General features: G+C 41.3%; 1 protein-coding gene across 1 annotated transcript in view; it reads right to left on the bottom strand.

The window, feature by feature from the left end:
• Positions 1 to 253: 253 nt before the first annotated feature.
• The window catches only part of STAM (signal transducing adaptor molecule), a 33,209-nt gene continuing 16,939 nt past the window's right edge, over positions 254 to 16,523 (bottom strand). The window contains exons 6-14 of the mRNA XM_015423756.1: positions 16,116 to 16,206; positions 8,912 to 9,104; positions 7,334 to 7,428; positions 5,707 to 5,795; positions 4,001 to 4,088; positions 3,658 to 3,712; positions 3,173 to 3,326; positions 2,156 to 2,331; positions 254 to 589 (exon numbers count right to left, since the gene is read on the bottom strand). Of these exons, the coding sequence (XP_015279242.1) occupies positions 352 to 589; positions 2,156 to 2,331; positions 3,173 to 3,326; positions 3,658 to 3,712; positions 4,001 to 4,088; positions 5,707 to 5,795; positions 7,334 to 7,428; positions 8,912 to 9,104; positions 16,116 to 16,206 (1,179 nt within the window). The 3' untranslated portion in view covers positions 254 to 351. The remainder of the gene's footprint in view (positions 590 to 2,155; positions 2,332 to 3,172; positions 3,327 to 3,657; positions 3,713 to 4,000; positions 4,089 to 5,706; positions 5,796 to 7,333; positions 7,429 to 8,911; positions 9,105 to 16,115; positions 16,207 to 16,523) is intronic.

The raw sequence follows: 16,523 nt of genomic DNA, 5'->3' as shown, positions 1-16,523 counted from the left end.
AAAAACAGTCACTAACACAAACACACTATATGTACATAACATATATGCCAGAACAGTTTGCCAAGTTCTTCACAAACTAGCCAGTTTCAGCAGACATAAATAACCCTTGTACCAATGTTTAGGCATTTTAAAAGGAATTAAATGCCCTAAAGTAGTTTAATTCCTTTGCAAATTTAAAAAAAAAAATTCTAAAAAGTCAGTGCAAATAGAATCATTAAACTTGTTCACCAAGGAAGATTCCTATTAAGCCGAGGATAACCCATGTTTAAGATATTAAAGGAATAAACTTATAACATTGTAAACTGCCTTCAGCAGAGGTTAGAGCAGATTAGGAATCCAAAGTCCTCTATCCTATAGTAGTGCCTTCTGAGGATAATTGTTTTGTTGTGATGATGGAGGCTGTTGCGGTGGTGGTGGCTGGCTGCCTGGCGGCTGAGGCAGGGCTGAGGAGACTAAGTTATAGTTTGGCACCTGGGACATAGTTCCGGAATTCTGGTAGGCAGCAACGTCAGCAGTAGTGGCTGGGGGTGGGCTGTACACTGAGGCTTGGCTAGAGTATGTGCTTCCGGGAACAGAACCGACCATTGTGCTAGAAGTAAAACGGAAAAGGACAAAAAAGAAGAAGCATAAATAGACTCAGAAAAGTAGAGTTATAAGAACGGTAGGAAAAAACTGATCAGAAACTCCCCTGGGGAAATCCCTATACTTATTTTCAACACACAACCAAACCAATATGGCCTAGTCTGATTTATGTCAAAACGGATGGAAACAATGTGAAGAGACCTCTGCTTGGACAACCCAGGCTTTCCCTGACTCTCCCCCTCAACCCTTCCCCAAAGCCACTCCTGATAGGCACGGGAACTTCAGAAACGTTGTGGCACATGGAAAGGGGAGTTGCGACAAGAGGGAGGAAATCATGGCAACCAGCTCACCCCTTTTGTGAATGGCAGAAGGGTCAAATTTAATTGGCTATTTTGAGACAAAGCAAATTTCTTCAGGCAAATAACAAACAGTGTTTTGGGTGCAGTCAGATAAAGAGATACTGTAGAATATAAGGCTGCTTAAGCAGTTAAGTGTAGGAAATCTGATTTTGTTGCTCATCAAAAAGATTCAGTGTATGGATCATCAGTAAACAAGTTCTGGAACATCTTTGCGGTTTCTACTGCTCTTTGTTTCCTGCACTGGCATTTCTTCTCTTTTCTGCCACTCACGCTTTCTTTTTCATGTATGAAATACAACCTATTTAAGAGAAAACATGGATGCGCTTTTCAGAAGGTTTGTCCATTTATACAACAAGAGCCACTAAACTAACTACTGCATGTCCTTGGCGGCGGCACAATGCTTTCAGCTACATCACTGAAGAGGAATCACATGCCTATTTTTAAGGTGGTAGCACATCTCAAGGTGACTTACTTTCAACATGTGGTAACTTGTGATCTAGCTTTATGCAATGTGTGCTACTACACATTAAATACTCATCCAGCACAACTAGGATACTGGATATTGTTCTGAAAAAACGTTATAATCTCCTAACCAGTATAAAAAAACAGTGCTATTTAAAGTTATTTTACATATCTCATTCAGCTACCAGAATTAAAGTTTGCATTTCAAGAAAGCTGCATACAAGCATATACAGCTCTGTCTGGCTCTGCTGCTCTTGCCCTTTCATTGTTAACTGCCTCTGATACACTAGGGAGAAATAAAGGTTGGTTCAGTGTTTTCAAATGGTTCACTTTCAAGTTCCCTCTATTTATATGTAGGTTTTTTAAAATTTAGATTTGCATACTGCCTTTTCATGAAAAACATGTTTAAAGCAGCTACCAAAAGATAAAGCAAATATAATACAAACATCAAACCAAAACATAAAAGCAATAGCTACCCTTGCTGCCAAGGTCGTACCGGGCTGTACCCTCTGTGTAGGCTCCAATTTAATGACACCATTTATAAAGAAATCTTGGATATGCCATAAAATGCTTCTCATACATATGCACTTGAGATGAGGGTGCTCAGCTCAAGTAACAGTTCAAATTCAATGTCATACTACTGCCCAGCCTTACATTCTATAAAAGCAGCATACTGCAAATGCTATGAAAAAGAATACGTCAAATGTATTGAGTTAAGATCAAGTTTCGGGTTTTTTAATTTTCACAATTACTTTGTATAAGGTGTCTGGACTGGCTGGCTAGGTAATCCTGAGCTTGCTGGCGGAGGAACCGTGCCTTGACTGAGAGACGGAAGTTGCTCTGAAGGAAGACTGTAGCCTTGAACATGGCCCATCTGTGCATTCCCTGCCACCAGATACGCATTACTTTGAGGTTGTCCTGGATAGACCTAAAAAACAACACACAAACGACAGAGATAAAGACAGAAATACTCTACTTCCTTGACAACTGATAAGTTCCTTACTTTGTTCTGCATTTATTCGTGGAAACATTACTGTTTAAAGTCAGGTTGATTAATCCTATGTAACACTTATTAGTGTGTATGAACAGTACAAGCTATTTAGGGTGTCCACACCACTGCTCGGGAAGTAGAACATAACCTGTCAGTGCCCCACTGTCTTCCACAATAAACCTTGTATCTGTTCTGTGTCTAAAGGAACACAACTTTTTTTGGAAATTAGCATTAACACATATAAACACCATAACTGGCTACACATTACCGGAGAGTCCCCAATTAGTCCTATTAAACCTTTGGCACGAGCTAAACATTCCCAAGATACGATGTGAGCTTATTTCTATATTAATACTAGCTGCAAAGAACGTTATAGCCACAAACTGGAAGATGCCAAACTCCCCTTCAACAAAAGCCTGGAATTGTAAAATCTGGGAATATGCCATAATGGACAAAACAACAGAAGACATTAGGAGATCAGAAAACCCCTTGGCTACGTCAAACTACCTGGAAAAATGGTACACTTTTTGGGAAGAATATTGTTTTGATTGAGACAATCTGAACTCTTTTGAAAGTACCAGAAATAGTAAATTTAAAGCCCTGTTATAATATTGCAGATAACTATATATTGATAAAACTTAATGTTATATAGTGAATGTTGGATCCAGGAATTATCAGTCACTACTGCAAAAACAACATACCTTACTTAGTCTTTATGAATAAAACATATCAACAGCACAATATGTACCACAAACCTCTAAAACATTCAAATACATACCTGAGAGCCAGAAACACCCGACTGTGCCATATAATACTGTTGGTTTTGTAGTTTTGAGTACATAGAATACATTGGGTCCTCATTCATCAACTTGGTATACAGTGAGAGTGCCTCCATCACTTTGACATTGAGCTCTGAGAGTTCTGAATGTTTCCTGAATTAAATATTTTGATGTAGATAAATATCTTTTGCTTCAAAATATACAATTATTATTCAGTATATAATTATTATTCAGCTACTATACATTATCTGCTGGCTCTCAGAAACATGGTCCTTTTGAGGAATTACTACTAGATAGCCAGGTGTGTAGAAGCTGTCAAATGTCTCATCAGTCAGAAAGTCTAGCATAGGCTACTTTAAATTCTGTAAAACTCCTATTAAAATAACCCCAGGACCTCTGACTTTTCCTTTTAAAGTGTTTGAGAACGGCTAGCACAAGCAATTGATGTTTAAGACAAAGTTTCCCTATGAATGTCCATTGTTACCTGTCTATGTCTTCCAGCTTTTCATCAATGAGGGGTCCCATCTGATGGCACATTGCTAGAAATAAAAGTTTAGGTTAACCACTATAAATCTCAACTAGTTCTATAATAAAAGCTAGCATTAGTAATGACGATTTTTTAATTTAAGAAAAGCAATTCAACAAAAAGAGACTACTTTTTAAAAGATTTTTCAAGCAAGGTGGACTGAAGGGTTTTTGAGTAATCAGCATTACTCCACTGCCAGGACTTTTGGAACTAACAGCCTCCCCTGTTCTCATGTCAGACCTTTTATGGCTACGGGGGGGGGGGGGGCAGCACCAGAGGAAGAAGACATCTGAAAATTTACCTTCAAGATGGATCAGCTCCGGGAGATCTGGCTGATCATCAGAAGGATCGGCACTCTGAAGCATCTGCAACAGCTGGTCCATTTTATCCTACAATGAGAGAGGCTCTCTGTATTTGGATCCCAAGCTATGAGAAACTTGTGGTACATGTTTGGAACGACTCTAGAAGTGCCAAAAGCCATGGCCACACTCAGTGGGATTTTTACTTTACACAGAACACAACAATACCCTATCAGAAACCAATTTTTAAACTTTCCCTTTGCTTCAAATGTGACTTGCCATGCCACACAGGAAGAGAAATAAAACCACAGCACCATTGGGGTAGGTAAGAAGAACTAATCATATTGCTCTTTGGATCCTAGCCACAACTATCATAACGAAATAATCCAATAAAAATCTTACCCATGTGCACAAAATGTATCACAGTTCCTGTCTATGGTAGGAACACTGCCAGCATCAATGCAACTACTATAAACAGATTTGACAATACGAGTGCACAATTTACTACCAGATGCTCATCAGTATGCCCTTTATATGAAAAGTCACGAATAGTGGCTAAAACTTTCATCAATCGGTTGATTAAAAAAAAATCAATCTAAACTGCATACATTTGCTACAACAGGCATCATCTTGGAAAATATACTGCCTTCTATGTAAGAATGGAGTGATGCCTGTAAAATGGTGTTTCTTATAAATTCTATTAAAAACAACCTTTTATTATTTTTAAAGCTATGGCCTGACTAATATGGAGACATGTTTTAAATTAATTAAATATTTCTGTTCCTATAACATACAACAGAAATACCTTGCTTTCTGAGAAATGTAGATGTATTATCTGACAGAGTAAGTTTTCATTTACAAGGCACATCAAAATAACTGCAAATGATCCCAGTAACTGCATAAACTACTTGTATTTAAAGCGGTGTGCTGTGTAACACTGGTTTATATTAGCACCACTACCACCTAGTGGTTTAGCAGACAATAACAGTCACAAAATGAATACTGAAACACAGGAATCTGAAAAGAACTGCAAAATAATCTAATGTTTATATTAGCTCCATTATCCTCTAGAGAAACCTAGGATTAAAGAACAGATTACCAGAGAAAACTAGACCTAAAACAACTATATAAAATAGTACAATATATAAAACATTACATTCTTAAGTACTGCATTAATTAATTAATTAATTAGGTAGTGTCATGAGTATTTCTTTTAAAATTACACATGCAACAAAGCAGGCTAGCACATCATAAAAACATATATTAAGAACAGGGAAACTAAGCAGTATAGAAAAATCAATGCCAATCTGAATTAAGATGAGAAAGTAGTGCTTCAAGTGGAGGGAAAAGATGAAAACAGCAAAAAGGTTTTGTTTAAACAAAACTGTCTTAAGGCATACTTTAAACAAAAAATGGAGCATCTCTCAAACAAAACATATGAATTTGGTCTAATGGAGATTGTTAAACAAAAAGTTTAAATTAAGAAACTAATATTGGGAAGGAAGCCATTAGATAGTCCTTTTATCTATGCTGAAAGGAAAGAACACATACTCAAAGCATGTTTGGAAAATCTAGTATGCTTAATAACCAAGAAAAAATATAATTTAAAGCTATACTTTCTTACTATTTGTAACAGCTGAAAGAATATCTCCAATGAGCAAACTAGGAGATTTTAAGTAGCTAGTAAATGGCTGAGGTTTTTACATACTTCATCAATATAAACTGGTTCAGGCTCTGGTTCAATAGTTTCAACTTGAACTTCATCATTAAACTGCACCGTTTTCTTCTCAGTTTTCACTGTAAAAATATGTTTGAGAAACACTAAACAGCAAGATAATATTTTATAATACAAATTCCATAAGACATGTTTAAAATATGTATTTGGTCTCCAGTGAATTATCAAAATACTGAACAGGGACGTTTTCAGAGTTGGAATTTTTTCAAAATTTGAAGAGTCTAGTCATATATGTATGTGTGTAAAACTTCCATTTCAGTAGTTCATTAGTTCAATATATATTTACTAACAGACACAAAGAAGCCAAGGAAAACAGTAATATTGAAAATAAAGATATGCTAGCTTCTCATGTTTAGACAGTCATGTTTTCATCCAATTATAGAATGCTAAGAGTGTCACGCCATTTTTTACAGTATACTAGCCCAACTTATCTTTTATTTGAGCATTTATTGATCATAGATTAAATATAGGGGGATAAAATGACAAAATCATTTCAGTAATTAAAACATGGCTTAGTTTTTCAAATAATTTTGAGAACTGCTTTGGAAATATACTGAATAAAGGCATTTCAAAAGTTTTATTTAAAAAGTCTTTGCTCAGCCTGACAACTTTGAATAAGACATTAATATAGATATATATATATATGAAGGCAACAAAAGTGCTCCATCTAGCAAGTCTGAAAATAAACTTAATGAAATCAGTAGGTCTGTAAGGAAAATGCTACTCCAGGTGATGGTGGTTTACAAGTCTTTAAAAGGGATCACAGAATTTCTGGTGGGCTGTAGCCTTGATGCCTTGTTTCTGTACTTCTGAGAAGCATTTGCCAGGCCAGTGCTGAAAACAGCACGCCTCTAAAAAACTAGATGGATTGATGCTCCTGCAGTTCTCACTTATGTACTTAAGCATCCTTGGGCCCACAAGTTCCCCCTCAGGACTATACTTGCTGCTCCCCCACAACTCACACTGTAGAAGAAGGCGAAAGAATGAAGTGCAGATAACCCATTATTAACTCCAACAGTAACTGTGCAAGAGAGAAAATGGGATCAAAGAGATTCCACATTCAAATATGCTGAATTTCCATGTTTACATTCTGATCCCCTTGCTACAGGAGAAACTGATCCCCTTGCTATGGGAAAAACTGAACACAACACTTGCCTCAAATCTTACCTAGAATATAATCCCAGAGGTGCAGTGCTGCCTGATCAGGCATCTTAATTTTCCGATTTGCATGTGTAACAGTGGTACAGGATACATACACGGAATCTGCCTTCCACTATAAGTTAGTTCATTCTTTTCTAGTGAGCTCACAACTTCATTCTTGCTTTGATGCCTTCACCCTTGTTCTCACAGGAATCTCTCTTCCCCCTCCTACTGAATTAGGCTCTCTCACAATTCCTGCTTCAACTGAAGGATTCCTTGAAGATTAACTAAATCAATAACTTGGAAGAAATAACCATTAAATCTGTTTGCAAAATTACCTATTCAGTGAGAGCCAAGTGCAAAACAGTAAGACCAAAATCAGTTGTCCTGGGCTAGACATATTTTACTTTGCTGCAACACTAGCCACTGTATTTTTCTACATGAATATTATATTACTCACTCATTTCTGGCTCAGCAGTAAGATCAGCAGTTACAAAATTAGAAGGAAATAATCCAATCCCTTGATGAGTTTCACCTTTCCACCAATTTGGATCACTATAGATAAAAAACAGTAAAGAGATTACAGAAGTGCATGGTTCTGGGTTACAACGTAAAAAGATTATAATGCTAAGAATCTTAATTGAATTCAACCTTCAGTGTCTTGATGTTGACAGGATTCAAAATTATTCTAGTAGGTACTTTAAACAAGTATATCCTCCAGTTTTTCTACAGCTTCATTCAAGCATCAAGAGTTAGGCATCAAAGGTGACAATTCATGTGAGAAACTTAATGGGTGGCACAATTTTTACAATTTAAATACCTTTGCTTGGTGATCCCAGCAAAACTTCCATATCCTCAAAAAAAGAAAAAATCCTTCCTTTTGCTAGAGACCTTTTGAAATTTAAGCATGTTTCAAAAACTGTACAGTGGGCTTCTCTTTAAAGAACAGACACATTTGAGACACCATATTTGCAAATCTGATCTTTATCCTTTTGATTTTCTTTAAAACATTCCACACAAACCTTAAGACACTTGTAATGCAAATACAAAAGTTGCATTGTGACCACAAAAATCTAGCTTTTATCTCTCAGCCATTGACACCACAACATGGAAAAATCTCCAGAAAACACGGTAAGTGTATTTAACATTAAACTGCTATGTAAAGATTTTCTAAGTAACAAAAACTGAAATAGTATGGATTTCCAGAACTACAGACTGGCAGAACTCATTGGATTAAATCAATTAATCTTGACAATGACTAGTTCTGAAAAATCCTACTTCTTCCATCTTTGTTACTAGTACTGCTGACTATCTTTTGCAGACAACAGAGTCTATACAATAGAGCACTATGCTAGTATTTCAAAGTCTACACCAACTTTGATAAATACAAATTGACTTGTAGCTGCAATCCAAATTTAACACCTAGTTATTATAGTCCATATTTTAGTAAACTGCTGCATATTTAATAAAAACAGACTTGCCTTTCCTCTAAAGGTATCCTATAATATTATGAGGAATAACCAAAATACCAGGCGTGATTTGCTGAATGCAATCGAACTTCTTCCTGGGAGAATGCGTTAGTAACTTAACACACTTTGCTAAAATAATGACAAGCCAACTGAAAAATAAGCTAGGAGTCCAAGTGTAAATAATGGACAGTTCAACAATGCTTCTTCCTATAACTGTCTTTCAGTAACCCCCCTCCCAAAAGAAAATATACTAAACACATACACTATGGAAGAACTTTCAAGTCCTGGGTCTTCTTCCGACAGAAGTAAATATCAAGGTCTCCAAAACAGAACAGAAGTGTAAAATTTTACTGCTTAAGGAACAGTAACTTGATTCATTTACTTCTAAACCAACCCAAACTGAAACAGAAGTGACAAATACAGGTAGCACTATATGATTTAAGCTGCAACTTCACACAGTATGGAAGTCTCACTGTAGTAAATGCACTTAACAATTCTATAACCGATCCACAGAATTGCAGCCTCAGTGTTTTATCTGCCTTCACAAAGTCCTGCTTTGCCACATTTACCTGTCATCAAGCACAGTGATAAGTTCTCCTGCTTTAAACGTTAGTTCATTATCTTCAGCAGCTTCGAAGTCATAAATAGCACGAACCTTCCGGCCCTCATGTTTATGATTTGTTAAGAGACTTGAGGTGCTTGGATAAAGGCCAGAAAGTGGAGTTTGCTGTTGTCTTTGTTCTTTCAGTGACAATTCAATAGCTGCAAAAAGAGAATTAATTTAATTCAGTTTCAAAAAATAAAACATAAATAGCTACTCTGAGAACAGCAGAAAAGATTCTAATTCTTAAAATGCAATTTTAGTAAATGCAACTGCAAAGAAAACAATGAAGACAGGTTGCCACTTTTCGCTACAGACACAGAAAGCAGAGAGACAGAGAGTAAGAGCTGACACAGGATGAGGATTCATTCACTATATATATTCCCTCTTATCCTTAACCTGTTTACTTATTAATTAACTAATAATTAATTACATTTATACCCCGCCCACCCAGCCATGGCCAGCTCAGGGCAGCTTTCAACAGGATAAAACAACAATAGTATAACAATCACAAAACTATATAACAATACGACATTAAAGGGTGCTAACACTAAAGTAAAACCATTGAACAGAGTGCATTTAAGATGGTGCTCAGCGTTCCATGCCATCCTGGTGGTCGATCTTGATCTGATATTGTGCGGGTGGTTGAGGCTGCCTCAAAATTTCAGGGAGCAGGGTATTCCCCCCAGGGCGGCTCCTAATTGAACGCCTGGTGGAACAGCTCCGTCTTGCAGGCCCTGTGGAACTGCATAAGGTCCCACAGGGCCCCGATCTCTTCCTGGAGCTTGTTCCACCAGAGAGGAGCCACCACCGAGAAAGCCCTGGCCCCGGTTGAAGCTAGCCTGGCATCCTTTGGTCCAGGAAGGGTGAGTCAATGCTGAGACCCTGATCACAGTGCTCTCTGGGGAACATGTGGGGAAAGGCGGTCCCTCAGGTATGTAGGTCCCTGACCATAAAGGGCTTTAAAGGTAAGAACCAGCACCTTAAAGCGAATTCGGTATGCTATCAGAAGCCAGTGCAATGCCTTCAGTGCAGGCTGAATGTGCTCCCGAGTTGGGAGGCCCATCAACAGCCTGGCTGCATCATTTTGCACCAGCTGTAGCTTCCGAATTTGCGATAAGGGCAGCCCCATGTAGAGAGCATTACAGTAGTCCAACGTCGAGGTGACCATCACATGGATCACTGTTGCCAAGCCATTGCGTTCAAGGAAGGGAACCAACTGCCTAATCAACCAAAGATGGTAGAAGGCCGACCTGGCAGTGGCTGCTACCTGGGCCTCCACTGTTAAGGAGGCATCCAGGAGCACTCCCAAACTCCTAACCTCCGGCACTGGCACCAGCGGAGCCCCATCGAAGGTCAGGAGTGGGGCTCCCTATCCCTGATCCGCCCCGACTCAGGCATAGGACCTCTGTCTTTGTCAGTTTTAGTTTCAATCGGCTCAGCCTAAGCCAACTAGCCACGTCTTGTAGTGCCTGGTCAAGGTCTTCCAGTTTGGAGTTGGACCAGCCACCCAACAACAGATAGAGCTGGGTGTCATCAGCGTACTGGTGACATCCCAACCCATGCCTCCATGCAATCTGGGCAGGGGGGCGCATGTAGATGTTAAATAACATTCGGGACAGCACCGCCCCCTGAGGCACTCCACAATCAAGTGGGTGCCTCCGGGAAAGCTGTTCCCCCAGCACCACCCTTTGTCCCCGGCCTTAGAGAAAGGAGACGAGCCATTGCAAAGCAGGCCCCTGAATTCCAACGTCCGCGAGGCGGTGGGCCAGTAGCTGATGGCCAACCGTGTCAAGCGCAGCCGACAGGTCCAACAACAACAGCACCACCGATCCACCTCGATCCAGAGGCCTCCAGAGGTCATCCGTGAGGGCAACCCAAAGTGGCTTACATTGTTCTCCATCTTATCCTTACCGCAACCCTGTGAGGTAAATTAGGCTGAGTGTGTGACTGGCCCAAGGTCATTCTGCAAGCTACCATAGCAGAGTGGGGATTTGAACCTGGGATCCCAGATTCTATTCTAACCAGGACTCCACATTGGCTCTAACCTAAAGAGGTCATGATCCAGACTCTTCTTTCAGGTGCACCCAAATGCTTGTATGCTACTTAATCTGAACATCAGTCCCCTATGTGAAATTACTGCTCTCAAAACTTGTGTGATTCAGAAATTGTATATCTCATGTATACACCTGTAAGGAATGGAGACTGTTTGAGGTGATTCATTGGATGAGCTGATAGGGGACTGGAACTCCTTACTCTCTGAAGCCATCGATGAAATCGTTCCCTAATAGCCTCCTCGTTCCTGCCCCAAATTGTTTTCGCGGTACACCATGGAGATCAGAGGGATGAAGCGGGAACTCAAATGACTAGAGCGAGTTTGGCAATGGTCTCACGACAAAGCTTCAAGGGTACCTTATAGGACATTTATGAAATCCTATGAGACGGCAGTGAAGACTGCTAAGAGAGAATTCTATGCATCCTCCATTGCATCCACCAGCTCTCATCTGGCACCATTGTTTAGGACATTAACCTCACACACAGAGAGAACAAAAAAAGACTAGTAATTTGGATATAAGCTGCGAGGCATTTAAAAGCTTCTTTGCAGAAAAGGTTTTGCTCTGCTGTGATCTGCCAGCCAACTTTGATACAGTAAGTGAACTAGAGGCCCACTGGCTGCCTTTGGATTCAGTATTTGACGACTTGAGCTGGCTCTCTGAGGCCAATGTTGGCAGGATCCTGAGTGCTGCGAAGCCAACCACTTGCCTTTTTACCTGTGTCCTTCGTGGCTGATACGAGCCAGCGGCGAGGGTCTATGGGGCCCTCTGATGGACATTATTGGTCTGTCCCTTAGCTCAGGGGTCTATCCAGAGGGTTTAAAAGAGGCAATGGTAACACTGCTCTTGAAGAAACCATCGCTGGATCCTTCTGATCTGTCCTACTATCACCCAATTTTGAATCTTTCATTTCTGGGTAAGGTGGTTGAGAGAGCAGCCACCGAGCCGCTTCAGAGTTTCCTGGAGAACACATCGGCACTAGAGCCCTTCCAGTCTGACTTCCGCCCTGGGCATGGGATGGAGACGGTGCTGATTGCCCTCATGGACAATCTCTGCAGGCAGTTGGACTGAGGCAGTTTGGTGCTGCTGTTATTACTTGACTCAACAGTAGCATTTGACACAGTGGATCATGATCTGCTGGCATACCGTCTCACTGACGATGGAGCACATGGGATGGCCCTGAAGTGGGTTGCCTCATTTCTCCATGGTTGGAGACAGACGGTGGAGCTGGGTGAGAGTGTTTCTTCCCAATACCCCATGACATGCAGGGCCCCCTGACTATCTCCCCAATGTTGTTCAACATCTACGTGCACCCCCTCGCCCAGCTGGTGCAGAGTTTTGGGCTGGGCTGCCATCAGTATGCTAATGACACCCAGCCTGTATCTTCTGAGGGATGGATGGCTGGACGCCACCCCAGGAAATTTGCCCAGGGTTTGGAGGCTGTGGCGAGGTGGCTGAAGCAGAGTCAGTTGAGACTGAATCTGTCAAAGACAGAGGCTCTCTGGCTGGGTGGGGGACATTCAGGTTTAGGGCACCTTTAACACCAGCACAGATGGTCAGGATGTTAGGCTTCATGGATCAGGATTTTAGATTGCTTAATGCTTAATTTTATATGTATTTATATGAATTTGTTGTGCACCGCCCTGAGCCCGCTTGCGGGGAGGGCAGTATAGAAACTTAAATAAATAAATTTAAATGCAAAGCCTTGCTGGACATGTTTAGCTAGCAGCATAAATATTTCATTGCAACTGTATCCCCCTCCAGGCCATCTTCTCCATTTTCTCATTAAACCTTTTTTAAATTAATACCAGGACTCCCAAAAAACAAACACAAAGCATAAAATAGACCTGTTTAAACAGGTGTCCAATCTATGTGATCTAATCCAATTACAAAATCAGATTTAAAAACAAAGTTACAAGTCATGAGCCTTGATCATTAAGTATTTTGACTGAACAGCCTACCTTTAGCTATATCTTCTTCCTCTTTCTTGATTGCCACTGTTCCAGGATCTTTGGCTACTAGAGCTGGGCTCGCCTTTGCTTGTTCTGCAGCCTAGTCAAAGGACACAGAAAGTTACTACAAAATTCAACACAAAAAGTTAAACCAGAGAAATATCAGAAACAAGCCTGCCAGAAAGCCATTTGTTTTGATACTGTAATGCACTCTGTTTATAAAAAGTGAAAGTCACACTCACCACATGCATTTTTAGACTCTGGCATGTCAGCTCACAACAGGATCCACACGGCAGCTTACAATGGAAATAAACATGGAGGCCTTCTATGCAGCCAATCCTCTGCTATGGAATTCCCTCCCAGTCTCTTTACACCCCTCACTATAAGTCTTCCAGCACCATCTAAAGCCTCTTATTCCAGAAAGGCTCCAGAGGTCATTTCGGGGGGGATCGGGGGGGATCGCAGTTCCCCCGGGTGAGGTGCAGGGGGCGGGGCACACGACAAAGCCCCGCCCCCTGCTTCTGGCCGCCCCGCTTCCAGCCCTCATTCAGCCAGGAGGAGGCAGGAGAAGAGGGAGGGTAAGTGGCTTTCTCCCCGCCTCTCCCCACCCCTGCCTGCCTGGGGCCAGGGAGGGCCTTGGCGGGGCTTCCTCGCACTCCTGCCGGCTTTGCAGGTCCACCGCCGGGCCCCTGATGTCAGGGGGTGTGGCATATGCTAATGAGTTATGCTAATGAGTTCCCCTAGCTCTTTTTCTGCGAAACGACTCCTGCAGAAAGCTGTTAAGCAGAATTATTGTTTTAACCATGGTTTTGACGGGTTTTGATTATAGAAGCTGCTAGTTTTTTTACGCTGTCAGGTTTGGTTTTTTTTAAAAAAATTCACTATTATAATTTGCTAAATATTAATGCCACTGGAGAATATCACAACAACTTTAAAGGCTAATTCAGATGTAATACAAATGCACATTGACTATTTGAAGTCACCTGTTGTGCGTGTACAGACAAAAAGTAACCTTACAACAAAGAACCAAGCTCATGCTGGAATCAGTAAGAAGACTGTTTGCTGCAAGTAATAATACAGAATTCCCTTAGTAATTCTTTGTGTATTTTGTAGATGACCAGTTTCTTAATACTAGTTGAAACAAAAATATCAGTATTAATATGATCTAGCTTGCTGTCATACACACTAAGTTAAGCACCTAAACAGGGTCCCAAAGATTAAATGGAATTCCAAGTGACTATTGGAAATTGATTGTACAATAAATTCCACCTATGTGTGAAATTACTGCTCTCAAAACTTGTGTGTTTCAGAAATTCTATATCTCATGGTGTATACACCTGTAAGGAATGGAGACTATTTGAGGTGATTCATTGGATGAGTTGATAGGGGACTGGAACTCCTTACTCTCTGAAGCCATCGATGAAATCGTTCCCCAATAGCCTCCTCGTTCCTGCCCCAAATTGTTTTCGTGGTACACCATGGAGATCAGAGGGATGAAGCGGGAACTCAAATGACTAGAGCGAGTTTGGCAATGGTCTCACGACAAAGCTTCAAGGGTACCTTATAGGACATTTATGAAATCCTATGAGACGGCAGTGAAGACTGCTAAGAGAGAATTCTATGCATCCTCCATTGCATCCACCAGCTCTCATCTGGCACCATTGTTTAGGACATTAACCTCACACACAGAGAGAACAAAAAAAGACTAGTAATTTGGATATAAGCTGCGAGGCATTTAAAAGCTTTACAGAAAAAGTTTTGCTCTGCTGTGATCTGCCAGCCAACTTTGATACGGTAAGTGAACTAGAGGCCCACTGGCTGCCTTTGGATTCAGTATTTGACAACTTGAGCTGGCTCTCTGAGGCCAATGTTGGCAGGATCCTGAGTGCTGCGAAGCCAACCACTTGCCTTTTTTTACCTGTGTCCTTCGTGGCTGATACGAGCCAGCGGCGAGGGTCTATGGGGCCCTCTGATGGACATTATCGGTCTGTCCCTTAGCTCAGGGGTCTATCCAGAGGGTTTAAAAGAGGCAATGGTAACACTGCTCTTGAAGAAACCATCGCTGGATCCTTCTGATCTGTTCAACTGCCGCCCAGTTTTAAATCTTTCATTTCTGGGTAAGGTAGTTGAGAGAGTGGCCACCGAGCCGCTTCAGAGTTTCCTGGAGAACACATCGGCACTAGAGCCCTTCCAGTCTGGCTTCCGCCCTGGGCATGGGATGGAGACGGTGCTGGTTGCCCTCATGGACAATCTCCGCAGGCAGTTGGACTGAGGCAGTTTGGTGCTGCTGTTATTACTAGACTCAACAGTAGAATTTGACACAGTGGATCATGATCTGCTGGCATACTGTCTCACTGACGATGGAGTCCATGGGATGGCCCTGAAGTGGGTTACCTCATTTCTCCATGGTTGGAGACAGACGGTAGTGCTGGGTGAGAGTGTTTCTTCCCAATACCCCATGACATGCAGGGTCCCTAAGGGGGCTATCCTCTCCCCGATGTTGTTCATCTACGTGCACCCCCTCGCCCAGCTGGTGCAGAGTTTTGGGCTGGGCTGCCATCAGTATGCTAATGACACCCAGCCTGTATCTTCTGAGGGATGGATGGCTGGACGCCACCCCAGGAAATTTGCCCAGGGTTTGGAGGCTGTGGTGAGGTGGCTGAAGCAGAGTCAGCTGAGACTGAATCCGTCAAAGGCAGAGGTTCTCTGGCGGGGTGGGGGACATTCAGGTTTGGGGCACCTTTAACACCGGCACAGATGGTCAGGATGTTAGGCTTCATGGATCAGGATTTTAGATTGCTTAATGCTTAATTTTATATGTATTTATATGAATTTGTTGTGCACCGCCCTGAGCCCGCTTGCGGGGAGGGCAGTATAGAAACTTAAATAAATAAATTTAAATGCAAAGCCTTGCTGGACATGTTTAGCTAGCAGCATAAATATTTCATTGCAACTGTATCCCCCTCCAGGCCATCTTCTCCATTTTCTCATTAAACCTTTTTTAAATTAATACCAGGACTCCCAAAAAACAAACACAAAGCATAAAATAGACCTGTTTAAACAGGTGTCCAATCTATGTGATCTAATCCAATTACAAAATCAGATTTAAAAACAAAGTTACAAGTCATGAGCCTTGATCATTAAGTATTTTGACTGAACAGCCTACCTTTAGCTATATCTTCTTCCTCTTTCTTGATTGCCACTGTTCCAGGATCTTTGGCTACTAGAGCTGGGCTCGCCTTTGCTTGTTCTGCAGCCTAGTCAAAGGACACAGAAAGTTACTACAAAATTCAACACAAAAAGTTAAATCAGAGAAATATCAGAAACAAGCCTGCCAGAAAGCCATTTGTTTTGATACTGTAATGCACTCTGTTTATAAAAAGTGAAAGTCACACTCACCACATGCATTTTTAGACTCTGGCATGTCAGCTCACAACAGGATCCACACGGCAGCTTACAATGGAAATAAACATGGAGGCCTTCTATGCAGCCAATCCTCTGCTATGGAATTCCCTCCCAGTCTCTTTACACCCCTCACTATAAGTCTTCCAGCACCATCTAAAGCCTCTTATTC

Source organism: Gekko japonicus, unplaced genomic scaffold (assembly GCF_001447785.1).
Source record: "Gekko japonicus isolate JY-2015 unplaced genomic scaffold, Gekko_japonicus_V1.1 scaffold94, whole genome shotgun sequence".
NCBI classification, from domain to species: Eukaryota; Metazoa; Chordata; class Lepidosauria; order Squamata; family Gekkonidae; genus Gekko; species Gekko japonicus.
This window is presented reverse-complemented; position numbering and strand designations above follow the sequence as displayed.